This window comes from Dipodomys ordii, unplaced genomic scaffold (genome assembly GCF_000151885.1).
Source record: "Dipodomys ordii isolate 6190 unplaced genomic scaffold, Dord_2.0 Scaffold46, whole genome shotgun sequence".
NCBI classification, from domain to species: Eukaryota; Metazoa; Chordata; class Mammalia; order Rodentia; family Heteromyidae; genus Dipodomys; species Dipodomys ordii.
This window is the reverse complement of record NW_012267262.1, coordinates 2,550,514-2,564,531: the sequence shown is the minus strand read 5'-3', so window position 1 is coordinate 2,564,531 and position 14,018 is coordinate 2,550,514. Positions and strand designations below refer to the sequence as shown.

The following is a 14,018-nucleotide window of genomic DNA, read 5'->3' as shown; positions in this document are numbered from 1 at the left end:
TCCAGATTGACTATGACAGCTTCCAATAATGTCTCCTTTGGTCCGTTGAGAATTGTTACTTAGGAAAGAAAGTCAGTCATCTTCTGATTGCTCAACAGAAAAATAATCAATATTCAGTGGCCTATTTTAGAGGAAAACTGACTGATATATATATATATATATTATGATTCTGCTAATCTCATGAGTCATTTCACATGTGATAATCACAGATCACAAACATTTATGGAACTCACAGTGCAACCTCAAATTGCACTCAAAAGAAGCAGCACTTGTCTAAGTGTCAGATTTCCATTCCCTTTGAGATCCATGCTTGGTCTAACAGGGTTCCCTTAAGCTTCCAAGAAGGATGTAATTATTGACTGCTGGATTGCAAACTTTAAAAGCTGGCAGTGACTTTGGTAAGTGATGGAAAATGCTTAAGTGCCTCCAAAAGACTTTTTCCCCACTACAAATGCACTTCGGAAAAAAAGGAATATTAAAAGCTGGGATAAAACTACCTCAAGAGCATCTTATTAAGCCAAAGAACATAACCAATGTTATTGTGCCTTATGTAAGTCTCTTCTCTTTTCCATAATCCTCCAGTGTATTCGGTTGCTTTTTTTTGAGGGATTTCAATACAGCTTCCATGTCTGCCTCTAGCTCTTTATCAAGTTGATGAACATAAATGATCTTGATAACCAAATACTAGATGATCAGTCTTATTTCCTAGTTTCAGATCCATTTTCAAAGGAAATATTTATTACTGAAACATCAAGAGTAATAACCATTATTGGGTTGAAGGACTTTTTCTTCTCTTACAGTTGTTTAAGTCTGTAGGAATGGAGAAGACAGAGATGATATTTCATATCACCAATAAGAATACTTCGTATTTCTGGATTATTGAAAAAATGAAGTGACCTTCAATTTATAGTTGAGAACTAAATAACATAGAGAGACATTGTTTCTATGCTGTTTGGGGGCATACTATCTATTCTATATGTAGAATACTGACTTGAATCTCACAAATGTGTCCCCCTGGTTACAGTGGGACAGAGTTCATAGGAAAAGACATTCTATTCCAAGAACATGTCACACCAGGTAAGTGGGCATCTGTAGGACTGTCTTAGATCATAAACATCAGAGTTCTTGTTTTCATTCTCTCCAAATATACATTGGAATGTTCCATTCCTGTAGTAGCTATTAAGGGAGATACAGTGATTATATCAATGCAGTATGAATTAATACTAATGTTAATACAGTATTAATAAAGTCAATGCCATAAACAATGACAGAAATGACCATGCTATACAGATAACTACATGCACAAGGTTTGTGAGTAGTTTCTAAGGGAGATTACTGCTGAATGTGATCCCAAAACATAGTAAGGCAGAAATTAACAGTGACATTTTGATTGTGCTATTTACAACAGTGTTTGTAAATGCTAACATCTACAAAGCAGCTACAATATTACAGGCACGATACAAATAATATTCATATATTAGTTCATTTGGTGTCATCTTTTACAGACTAAGGAGTTTGGGAACTTAAATTCTGAGTTTACTCACACCTTCACAGGTGAGCAACCTGAAGTTCAGAGAAATTCAGTTACTTGGTTAAGGCTTCATTGCTAAGAAACCTAAGCACAGTATTTGAGCCTAACTACTTTAGCACCAAAGCCCATCCCCTTGATAACGATTATATAATTTTCATATAAATATATGAATATGTATATGTGAGTATATGTACATATGTATGAGTAATATGGATGTGTAATGTGTATAAATCATAAATCACCAACAGCTCTTCTGCTATTCCCTTTCCCCCTCCTCACTGAGTGTTAGGTCTTCAACTTCCCACTCAGGCAAAGACATTTTCCTGTACATTCCAAATCTCAGGAAAGGACAGGGACTACCTACTTTATCACTTTCTACTCCAACTCTGTACAGTTTACCCTCCTCCCACGGAAGCCTCTGCTCCTTTGAAGCTTATTTTGCACTTTGTCCAAGCTGTCCCTCATCACTACAGCCACTCATTTACTGACATAGATCTCCATCTGTCATAATTCAGTGATTTCAGTATCAATCCTGATCCTTCACTCTTATTTTTTGTTTTTATGCATTTTATTGTTGTAGTAAAAGTTATGTACAGAGGGGTTACAGTTATAGAAGTCAGATAAAGAGTAAATTTCTTTTTGGACAATGTCATCTCTTTCATCACTCCCAGTTTTTTCCTCCTGTCCCAACCACAAGTTGTGTAGTTCATTTTCTACATAGTAAGTGACTACAGAGTACCACAGTTGCATTTGCATACCCTTTGTCCCAGCATTTCTGTGCACACTTACCCTCCCAAAGACTGGTAAACAAACAAACAAGACAAAAGGAAAATAAAACAGCAGCAAAGGGGAAAAAAAGCTCTTGATTCTCTTTCCTGGAGTTCATTTCAATAAATATTATTTTATATGTAAAATGTACATAGGTATTGCACCTTTGTGATCCTTCCCTGAGAATATTCTTCTTTGGTCTTACTGTGTGAATGTCTAGATACATGTGTAATTTATGTCCCAGTGTACTTTTTTTTACAATCCAAAGTGTTTACTTGTATATTAAAGCTTATATATTACTGAGAAAATAAAAATTTTATCTGATCTCCTGCAATTAAATATATAGTCTTCAAAATCCTAGCTCTATTGCTAATGCAACATTCCAGTGGAGAACTGATATTCCGGTTGAGTTGTTAGAGGAGAAAGGAATCATTGTACTGGAGATAATTCTGTGAAGGGAAAAATGAGGGGTTGATATAAAATATGAAAGAGAGAAATCATGTAAAGTGCTTGTTTTACATCTGTCAAGCTGTTGAAAGGTGATCTAAAGGCTTAAGATGGTAAAGACATGGAAAGGGACCACCTACTTTGTAAAGGAGGAATCAGGAGTTCTGTTGGTTTATATTGCTTGAAATTCAATAGTCCTTGCTTATCTGCAGTTTTACTTTCTGTGCTTGAAATTACCCATAACCACCTATAAGTCTAAAAATATTTTACAGAAATTTTTAGAAAGAAAGGGTTCACGTGTTTTACATTGTGCTCATTCTAAGTAGCATGATGAATTTTTATGCTGCCCTTCTCTGTCCTACCTTGGACACAAATTATCCCTCTTGTCCACGGAATCTGTGTTGTTGTATATGCCACATAACCAATATCACAAGGGAAATGTAATAGAGGTCAAGATTTGCCATTCCAGGCATTCTTGAGAGTCTTGGAATGGAGGGACCCAAGTCGCTAGTTCACCTAGTTAATTTTCTCATGACTCTTGAGAAACCAGGGAAAATGCCAAAGCTGAAGGTACAAATTTAGTAGTCATCAGCATACTGATGGTGTTTAAAGTTAATCTGTTTAGAAATAATTACTTAGGAAAAGAAAAAAAAAAGAAAGGAAATGTTAACCCAGTACCTTTAGAGCCTAGAAAGATCAAAGAATCAGAACTATTGTCTGGCATAGGAAATCAAGAAGTATCTGAGGACTTCTGAGGCAAATTATTTCAAGATTTTAAAAAGTTTGATGATTTTAAATGGTTGAGGTCTATTAGACTCATATCTTAACCATAAGACTATCCTTGTTTTTTCTCAATCACACAGCTGGGGCCTAGAGCATTGTATGTACACAATAAATAATTGTTGGATAGTACCTGTGCTGATTGTCTTGATTTATTTGCTAATTTCTGTAGGAAAAAATATATAAACAGTGTAATATTGGGAATTCTAAAAAGAAGAAAACATTTTAAATGACAAAACTAATGAAAACAAGATAAACATATAGAAGAAAAAATCATTCAGTTTTGGTGGAAAGATATACTAGAACCATGTACAGACCTGCTGAAAAGAACCTTGAATATCTCATAATGTCGATCAGGAATGAGACTTATTCTCAAAATTGAATGTCAAATGTAATCTACAAAACTAAAGCAATAGTGAAAATTACAGAAACAGATACTTGGTTTTCTGCCTTGATAATGTTACTTTAGATTCTATTTTCCCAATGTTGGTCTACATTCAGTAACAATACACCATGCTGTAAGAGCAGAAATGATTTGCATTAAATGTTGTAGCCTATTCTCATTTTACACCAATATAGATTTGTCAAGTACCCATGCATGATACACAAGGTCTCATGTCAGTAGTAAATGTTAATATGTAAATAGCTAAGTTTAACTTGACAATATATTGAATGCAATGAGCAAACTTGAGAAGAGAAACAATTTATTCTGACCATGAAGATCAAGGAAAAAAATTAATTTGATCTGTACTGTGAAAGGCGAGTAAGATTTCTCTCCTAAGAAGAAGAAGATGGAAGAAAGTACTTCAGGATAATATAAGAACCCAAGGAGATGGAATGCGTATGAAATCATCTGTCCTGGATTGTTGGGAAATGGTTTGCTCTAACTATCAAGTGTGACCGATAGAGTAATACGACAAAGATGAAAGTTTAAATGTTAGGCTCAAAATGCCCAGATGGGGCCAGATATAACAGGGTATCAGGTGCCTTGCTGAAGAGCACTGACCTTCTTCAGCAGGAAATAGGTATTTTTAGGAGAAAATTTGAGGTGTCATTTTACCTCAAGACACCACAGTATTGGGGGTTCTGAATATTTCTGACTACTTGAATCTTACCATTTCATGTTAAAACCCATGTCTCCTGGTTAAAAATGCTTTCTGATTAGCAGTTATCTTAACTGAAATGGATTTCGTTATCTACATGCACACACGCCTTGGCCTTATGTTTATGATTTGCAACCAAATCATCTAATAATCCTAGAAATTGTGAAAGTCACATTTCTCATAGCAATCTTACCAGTATCAATTATTTCAATTGAGAATCTAAAATTGTAACAAACAGAACCTTCCTACATGAAGCTATATAAGTGGAATACTTTGGAGGATCTAACACTTGCTACAATTTGTCTGGTTGACTGAGCCTAATACTGATCCACATGTAATCTTCCTGCTTTCTGTATTTATAAGTCAGTTAGATGTGGAGTGTAATTTCAGAATTTTTATTGGACTGCTTTGAAATTACTCTATAAGAAGAAGTGCACTATAGGAAATAGACTCACAGTTCTGATCTGTTTAACAATAGGAACGTTTTTATAAGAGGGTCCCGCCTATACCTGTGGCAAACCAGTCTATATTATCAGTCTTGCCTTACCTCATATTCTCCAACTTTTCCTCTCTACACCTTAAGGCAGAGTTTTAGATTGGTGCCTTCTTAGGTTCTTCCTCCTTATATTAACCACTTTTCAAAACTATGACTGGAGTGTTGTAAGTACTTTTGCCAAAGGCTTCTTTTTCCCTTGCTATTTGCTTCTAAATCTCTGAATTTCATCTTTTCTGATGTATGGATCAGCAGTTTATCAATTTTATTATTTTCAGTGATCACCGTACTGTGACAACCTGTCTTTCTATTTTCTCCTTTCATATTTGCCTGTAAGCCTCTGGAAACATCTTTGTAATTCAAGATGTCTATTTTACTTAGGATTTCTGTTAATTCAAGATTTCATTTATACTGTTAGTATGTGCTTTCCCATTCATCTTTCTGTCTATATCTAATCTTCTCTGGCCTCTGTTTCTAGCTTCCTGTGTAATCTTTGTACATAGTTTATCTAGCATTCCATAAAAAAGATTTTTCTAGGAAGCGCTCATGCTGCTCAGGTGGTTAATTCAAACATGCTCATAATAAGTCACTTCAAAGAACTACAAGATTCCAAAGTGCCTTATTAGAAAGATCTATTTACTTCCTGAAATGTATACAATGGCCTTCCTGAAATGTATACATGTTGCCAAACATGGATATATATATATATATATATATATATATATATATATCCATGTTTGGCAACAATTGTTTTCTCAGGCTGGGAACAGGGCTTGTGTAATCCACAAACTACACTTTTCCCAGAGAGATGTTTTCTTTCTTGTATTCTTAAAATAATGAAGTGAATATTCTACTAGGTAGGACTCTTTATGTGTTTTCTCATTCAGAAACTTCTGAGTGCTACAAGATACTCACCTCTGTATTAAACATTGGTTACAGAGATACATTAAGTCATATCTTGCAAACAGACAACTAAAGAGAAAACTGTAGAATTGGATTGTAGAGACTATAGTAGAGTTCAGGAACTTTCATATATATATATAGTAAAGATATTGTATAGAGGGGTTACAGTTACATGAGTAAGATAATGAGTACACTTCCTATCAAGCATTCACGTAATACAATGTTTTCCAAGTCTTTCCATTTCCTAACAAATGGGACAATGTCATTCTTTCTGATGGAGACAGAGAATTCCATTGCATAGTATGGAGGTTCCTCAGAGACTCCACAAAGAGCTCCCCTATGACCCAGCAATCCCACTTTTGGGCATTTACCCAAATGATCACAAACAAGGCCATACTAAAGCTACCAGCACAACTATGTTTGTTGCGGCATTATTCACCATAGCTAAGATATGGAACCAACCCAGATGCCCCTCAGTAGATGGTTCAGGAACTTTCTTGATGGCACAAAGAAGGGGTATTCATCTCATGCAAAGCATCATAGTTGGCTCCTGGAGCATGAAAGACAACAGTGGTGGATGCATAGACATGTGTTACACAGTCACTAAAGTGTCACTTGCCTGGTCTAAAAATGAATTGTTAGCAAGGGAAGATTAATTTATTTTCATAAATTAATTTAAATTTCTTTCCATAGAAAGAAATTTTAATGCCTTGCAACAGAAAGACATCAAAAGACAGGATAAGGTTTTCAAACCAAGTTTATGTTGGTGCCTCACACAAGCTTCTGAGTACTCTCTAGTGACTTTCCCCTGTGGTACAGATTGTTGTATCATGACAATGAGGCAAACATCCAACAAAATCCAGAGCTAATATCTTGGTTCAGATGTTCAAATATGTTCAAATGCTTAAACAATGAAACAACATTAAAAAGATTCCCCATATATCTTTAATTCAGAATAAAGATGAAGACTAAAGACAGAAATGTAGTGCTACATTTTAGTAGAAATTGTCAGTGAAGTGGGGAAAGAAAATGATGGAGGAGGGGAAAACATGCTTCTAGTTAATGCAACAGATGTTCCTGAGAGTGAATTTTCCTCCTTGGTCCCTTCCCTGACTACTGGTGAACAGAAAAGAGGAAGTACACACATTATTCATGTGTGACTCAGTTCTGTCCTAATTTTCCTCACTTCTAAACTAAATCAATATGTCCACAGGAACATATTCTGGAGCTGGGGACTAGTGGCTCATGCCTGTTAGCCTAGTGACTCAGGAGGTTGAAATCTAAGGATCATGGTTCAAAGCCAGCTGGGGCAGAAAAGTCCCTGTGAGTCTCTTATCTCCAATTAACCACTCAAAAACTAGAAGTAGCTTTGTGGTTCAATGTGGTAGAGTACTAGTCTTGAGCAAAAGAGATCAGAGACAGCATATAGGCCCTGAGTTCAAGCCCCACAACTGACAAAAAAAGAAAATATTCTGGAATGTTTCTCCTTCCCTGTGGTGTAAGAGGAAACCCCATGGTTGCACTGATTCACCTGTGATTGGCTGTATAACCCTATCTAATAGGGAAGTTCAATACTATCAATGCTACCATGAATAGTCATAGATATAAGGCACATTTGCTGGTATAATTTTTGTAAATATTCCTTCTGACCCTTCAGTCTCCCTATGAATAACTTCTTTATCTTCCTCTTATTTGGTTCTGACCACAAATGAGCAAAAGCAAGGATACCATTTGGAATATCACCTGAGACCACATCCTCCCCATACCTCTATGCCTCTTTATATCTATCCAGACGCTGTAGCAGGGTCCTGGGCACAGACACTAAAAGATCATGGGGTTGTATATGCCTGCTTTTAGAGGCAGAATCTGATGTTTCTATCCATAGTACTAACTGACAATGGTGTTGAATTATGCCAGAGATCAAAGGAACTAATACAGAGCCTGCTGTGTAAAGGACTATTGAGAAGGGGAAGTGTCTGATTCAAGTTCTCTGCCTCAGGCAAAGTCAAAATGCTTTGGTCAAGGGGAGTGGAAGCTCAGCAGTCAGGGTATGCCAAATTGTGGGCCTAAATTTCTCATACAAATCAATAACCACCCCAAGAGTATCCCCATGCCCAAGGAAACAACATTAAACAGCAAACACCAAACGTGGTAGGATGCAAGAGACCAAAAATATAAAGTAAATGCTCAGTGCCTTGAAATAGCAAAATGTTCATGCTTTTTTTAAAAAACGTTCCCACGCTTCCTTTTTTTCTAAGTTCTGCAAACTGCCCAGCCACACCAACCAAGTATTCAATTGCTTTTAAGCAAAGGAAAACTAACAAGCATATATGCTCTTCACATGGCTCAATATTTTTATTAATTCCTTATGAGTTTCTCTTATATGGGATAATTTCATTTTGTGAATTGTTCTATTGAGTTGGAAGCATTGGTTGGAAGCAAATCTTTCTCCAGCACTAAATGGTGTCCAAGGGTCCTGGCTTATGCTTTTTTGTTGTTTTTTTTTGTTGTTTTGTTTTGCTCTTTTGGTGCCTGGAATTATGTTGCAGACACAATATTCACACTTACTCTATATTTACAGAAGAAATGTCAATATCAGTCATTAAGACAAGAATGCTTCTAAGGATCATCCCATCTTCTCTAGCCCTAATGACAGATCAAGAGAGGAGGCTTAGTCTATTAGCTACATATTGACAGCTGCCTGATTTCCATTTCAGCATGAATGCAAGAATGGGCAAGCAGATAGACACTGCTCCATAGATAACCTTAACCCTCATGTCCGGTCAAACAAATCTTATTTAAAACTGTTTGCTAGCATTTTCTCCTAAATGCTAACATATTCAGTATTACATGCTACACACTTACACAAGCAATTTAGTTTGTTTTTCAAATGAGAATAAAACCTTATCTGAAAAGTTATAGATTGCCATTATCTCCTCTCTTTCCTTTCTGTTTACTTTGGTAGGAAAAGGAAAAAAATGACAGACAGATAAAGAGGAAGACTAAGGGAGAAGGAAGGAAGGAAATGGCAAATAAAAGAGAAGAAAAGGAATAGAGGACAGACGAAAGACTGGAAGAGTATTCCCAATAGCTGCATTCAATCAGATATAGTTTTATCATCTTCAGGATTTACCTTGAAACAGAATAAAGTGAAAACCTTCCCAGGGTTATGGTGGGAACCAAGTGAGATAATGTATTGGACTTGATGGTACTTGTTAAAGCTGATGGATACTTCCCATAAAAAATCTCCTTGTATAAGTATCAGCCACCATAAAGAACACTGTGAGAAATCCCATCAATTAGTATTGTAGAAACTGTGGCTTGGGCTATGCTTGTTAATGTAAGTAAAAATACTTTCTATTCTATCTGCATTTATTCATTTATAAATATCATGTCTAGAAAAGTCTTATATATCTAAAATTAAAAACAAATTAGAAATGATCTGTACAACTTGGGGGTGGGGGTAAAGAGAGAAAATAGGAGAATATTGAGGGAAGATGTAACAAGTTTGGCAAGAAATGTACTTATTACTTTATGTAACTGAAACCCCTATGTACATCACCTTGACAATTAAAAAAAGAAAAAAATACAAAAAACCCACAAAGATTAACCAGGTATTACTGGCTCACAGTTATAATTCAAGCTACTGGCTTGAGTAGACAAATGCTGGAGACTCTTATCTACAAATAACAGCAAAAATCAGAAGTGGAGACATGGCTCAAGTGGTAAAGTGTAAATCATGTGCCAAGCAAGAGCTTGAGACTCTGAATTGAAGCATTCTTACTGAAAAGAATTATCATCATCATCATCATTACTATTATTATTATTATTAAGGGATTAGTTCAAGTTATCTAGTCATCTTTGTCCAAGTCACAATGCTTCAGTTACAGATGGTTTGATCTGAAACCAAGAGGCAGAATTGGGTACTGAACAAAGTTTCAAGGAACCCATGAACAGCATCCCAGTTCCTTTCCCACTCCCTCTGCTTTCTTCTCCCTTCCTTTTTCTTTCTCCTTCCTTATAAACAACAATATCCTTTTTACTTTTTACTTTTCATAATGGGAAACACACTGGTATATATACTCTCTTAGTAATTCTTTGCCCTAACATTGTTAGATAAACAAGGGATGTGGCATTATGAACCAGTTTTGCTATGTATAAAAATAAAAGTTGCAACGTGCCAATAATAAAAATGAGTCTAAGCCCTAGCTCTTCAAGTTTTTCATCCAATTCATTGATTCATGACAGTGCTTCCCCTTCAACATTATAAACAAAGGACTTCCCCTTTTACCCAGATCAGTGTGATTGAATGTGAGAATCACTTTAAGAAAATAATTTTCCCTAATTCACAGCTTTCTTTATTTACATTCTACTAGCATAACATTCAAGGGAAGATATGATTCCCTCAGAGTCGGGAGATACCAAGAACACTATTTGAACTCATATTTTTCATAGAGGTGATGGCCCCATTTATCACAAAGACAAGATAGGACTTCCCCACCAAGCCAGGGCAATTAATATTATTTTATTAGGTAATATAAATCTAGGAGGAAAACAAATGCATCAAAATCAAATCCCTAGGTTGCTCCTTTGATTTATATATTTTAGCATGTAGGAACCAGCAGTGGGCTTGATAATCCATGAAGCTATATTAATAGTTTTGTTTTTTGTTTTGCTTTGCAATTATCCTCATCCTTCTTTTAAGCTGGTCTTTAGGAAAATCCTTAAGAGCTACACAAATACTCCATATAGAGGTTTCCATTGTAATTTATAAAATATATAATTTATTGTAACAAATGAGTATTCTTTTGTTCAGATACACAGGCAAATATTGAATGGTCTTCTTATTTCTAATCTTTTGATATTTCTGTAAGTGTATGGATATTTATAAATAATAACTTAAGACATGCTGTGATTCTGTACATGTAGTTGTGTTATATGATTTTGTTTCTCTTCTCAAAATTATGACTTGTGGGTCTTTCAGTGAATATGTATATGTGTGTATTTGCACTAGTGTGTACATATACATGCTTAAAGTTTCAAACTAGTGAATTTTATTCCACAAATATGCAAAATAAATACAGGCAATCTATTACTGCTGTTTATTTTGATTGTTTCTAATTTTCAGTGACTATGATGCTATAATAAATCATTATATGTACATTTTCCCCTCCTTAAGAAGTTGTATTTCTCTGGAATCTATTTCAAAAGGCAAGGTGATAGAATTCAAAAACAACACCAACATTGAACATTGGTACATTTTTGTCAAATAGCTCCTCATAAGGGATTCTTACCAATTTACTCTCTCAATCAGCTATAAATCTATTTCTACACATTCACCTGCATATAATAAAAGAGTGGATAAAATTAACTTTTTAAGAATTCTCTTCTAGACAAGAGTCATTGGCTCAGATCTCTAATCCTAGCTACTCAGGAGACTGATATCTACGGATCACAGTTTGAAGCCAGGCCAATAAGGAAAGTCTCAGAGACTCATTTCTAATCAACTACCAAGAAGCCAGAAGTGGAGCTGTGGCTCAAGTGGTATTAGCACCAGCCTTGAGTGAATAAAGCTAAGGAACAACCTCCAGGACCTGAATTCAAGACCCAGTAGTGATTGACACACAAAAAATTTGATCCTCTAGTCTAGTGCATGAATATAGTGATTCAGTCATTCTGAATTACTACTCTATCTCTACCAACATGACATCTCCGTAGAAGACTATTAATATAGTGCCATCTGTCATGGAACAATTTATTTAACCTCTCTGTATCTGAATTTTATCTCTTCTAAAGTAAGGATGATAAGAGTATCTGATCACAAGATATCTCCTGGGTTTTGTTCTTGTTGCTTCTTTTTCAATCATGTTGCTTTTCCAAATGCTGGTATCTCATATATCTTTGACTGATGGCATTAATTAACACCTACAGTGTTTGAGGCACAATCTAGCTCCTGGGGGCAAAGTTAGGGGGACAAAACCAAGTGGTCACCGTCATGAAGCACACATCCTAGCATGAACAGAGCCAATACAGGGACTAACACACAGAGACAGAGTTTTCTGTCTGGTTACTTATTGAGAAAGCAAGCTTTTGGTTAGGAAATACTAAAGGTGCTAAAGTTAATAGGTTATCAAACAGTGATTCTGGACTGGACTGATCTTAAAGTAGAGGCATGAAGGAAATTATCCCCATCAAGGGTGAAGGGACAGGAATGGTCAAGGATACAGGGAAAGCACAATGTCAGTGGAGAAAGAGAGAAAGTGATAGGACCCAGGGCCCAGGGTTCTGCATGCCTCATTGGTAGAAGGAGAACTTTTAATTTTAGTCTAAATGTATACCAAAGCCACAACACTGGCCTCTCAATCACTAAACAAATGTAGTGGTTAAGTTCTCTATTCACAGGGACACCTTCACCATAGATAGGGATAATGACCACGTGCATTTGAGAAAAGTTCACGGGAAAGAAAATTCACATCCCAGGAAAAGAACTTCCCTCACACAATTCAGTCTCAAGGGGGAAACGCTGAGCAGTAACATCTAATCATGGATCTGGGCCCCTGATCCATATTCTTAACCCAAAAGCCAATCCAGGGTCACTTTCATCTTTCTTTTTTGCACAGTAGAGCAGCAAACCTGGCAGTGTCCAGCCACCAGACGTAAAGGAGGTCAGCCACGTGAGCACCACAAGCTCACCGTTTAGCCCTAAGGCAGCAAGCCTACCTCTGCAGACAGTCCCGTTCCCCACATAGCCTGGCTTGCAGGTGCAGCTGTGGCCCTGGACGGTGTTGGTACAGATGGCATTCTCGTCGCAGTTGTGTTGTCCACTCCCACATTCATCATGCTCTGTTTGCAGGGTGGGAGAGAAAGAAAGGCATTTTTCTTAGGCAGGAATTAATGGTGTTAGAAAACTGAGCTGAAACTTACCACTAATAATTACACTATTTGATATAGGGACTTGACCAGCAGCTAGTAGTTTCCATACCTTATGTGGTCTTCAGCAACTATAAACTATGGGTATTATTATCTCCACTCTGATGACCAAGAAACAATGTCAAAGCACACAAGCAACTTACATCAAGTCATATAATTGGTAAGCACTGCTCTATGTACATTGTTTCTTGCACCTTCTAAACATTTTAGACGAGGCTCCAAGGTAGTTCTCCACAGGCAATATACACTCATGAAGAAACATTTGTTTTTTTTTTTCTTTTTGTCCATCTTGGGGCTTGAACTGTGGGCCTGGGCACTGTCCCTGAGCTCTTCAGCTCAAGGCTAGCACTCTACCACTTGAGCCACAGCACACTTCCAACACATTTGTTGGTATCTATAGAGCTGTTTTGGTTGCCACTATTAGGGACAGCAAGTGTTACTGGAATCAGTGCTGTTGCTAAGAAGTACAAAGGAGAACCCACTACAACAAAGAATTAACAAGCTCAAATGTCAACAGCACCATGATCAGGAAACCTTCCTCCAAGGTTAAAAAAAATCTATATGATAGATTGCATAGCTTCTTTAAAACACAGAGGGTAAACCTGAACAGGAAGGTCCAGCTAATAAGCCTGAGAAAGGACCCTTAACAACAGTGCATAGCACTGGGCACACAGAACATTGGTGAGCAGGGAGTACAGCGTTGTCTGTGAGCAGGACTGGAGATTATGCTCAGGGGTATGTTTAAGAAATTTCAGCTTTTCAGGTTTCAGAATATTTCAGAGCTTCAGTTTAATTGTCCAAATAACTCATTTTAAACTTTTTTTACATTTTTACTTGTATATATCAGTTGTACAAAGAAGTTTCATTGGACATGTCCATATATGCATACAATATATTCCAATCAAATTCATCCCCCTGTGGAAATGCCTCCTATCCCCTTTTCCCTTTAAAATCACTTTCTTTCCTTTTTTTATTGTGAAAATACCATACAGAGGGGTTACAATTACATGGGCAAGGTAATGAGTACATTTCTTATCAAGCATTGTTGCCTCCTCCTTTGTTT

At 36.5% G+C, this 14,018-nt stretch overlaps 1 protein-coding gene across 2 annotated transcripts in view; it reads right to left on the bottom strand.

Annotated features, from left to right (window-relative positions):
- Nucleotides 1-14,018, bottom strand: part of Nell1 (neural EGFL like 1) — an 822,774-nt gene that overhangs the window by 288,292 nt on the left and 520,464 nt on the right. For both annotated transcript variants that reach the window (XM_013019667.1, XM_013019668.1), the window contains exon 13: nt 12,746-12,868. In XM_013019667.1, the coding sequence (XP_012875121.1) occupies nt 12,746-12,868 (123 nt within the window). The remainder of the gene's footprint in view (nt 1-12,745; nt 12,869-14,018) is intronic.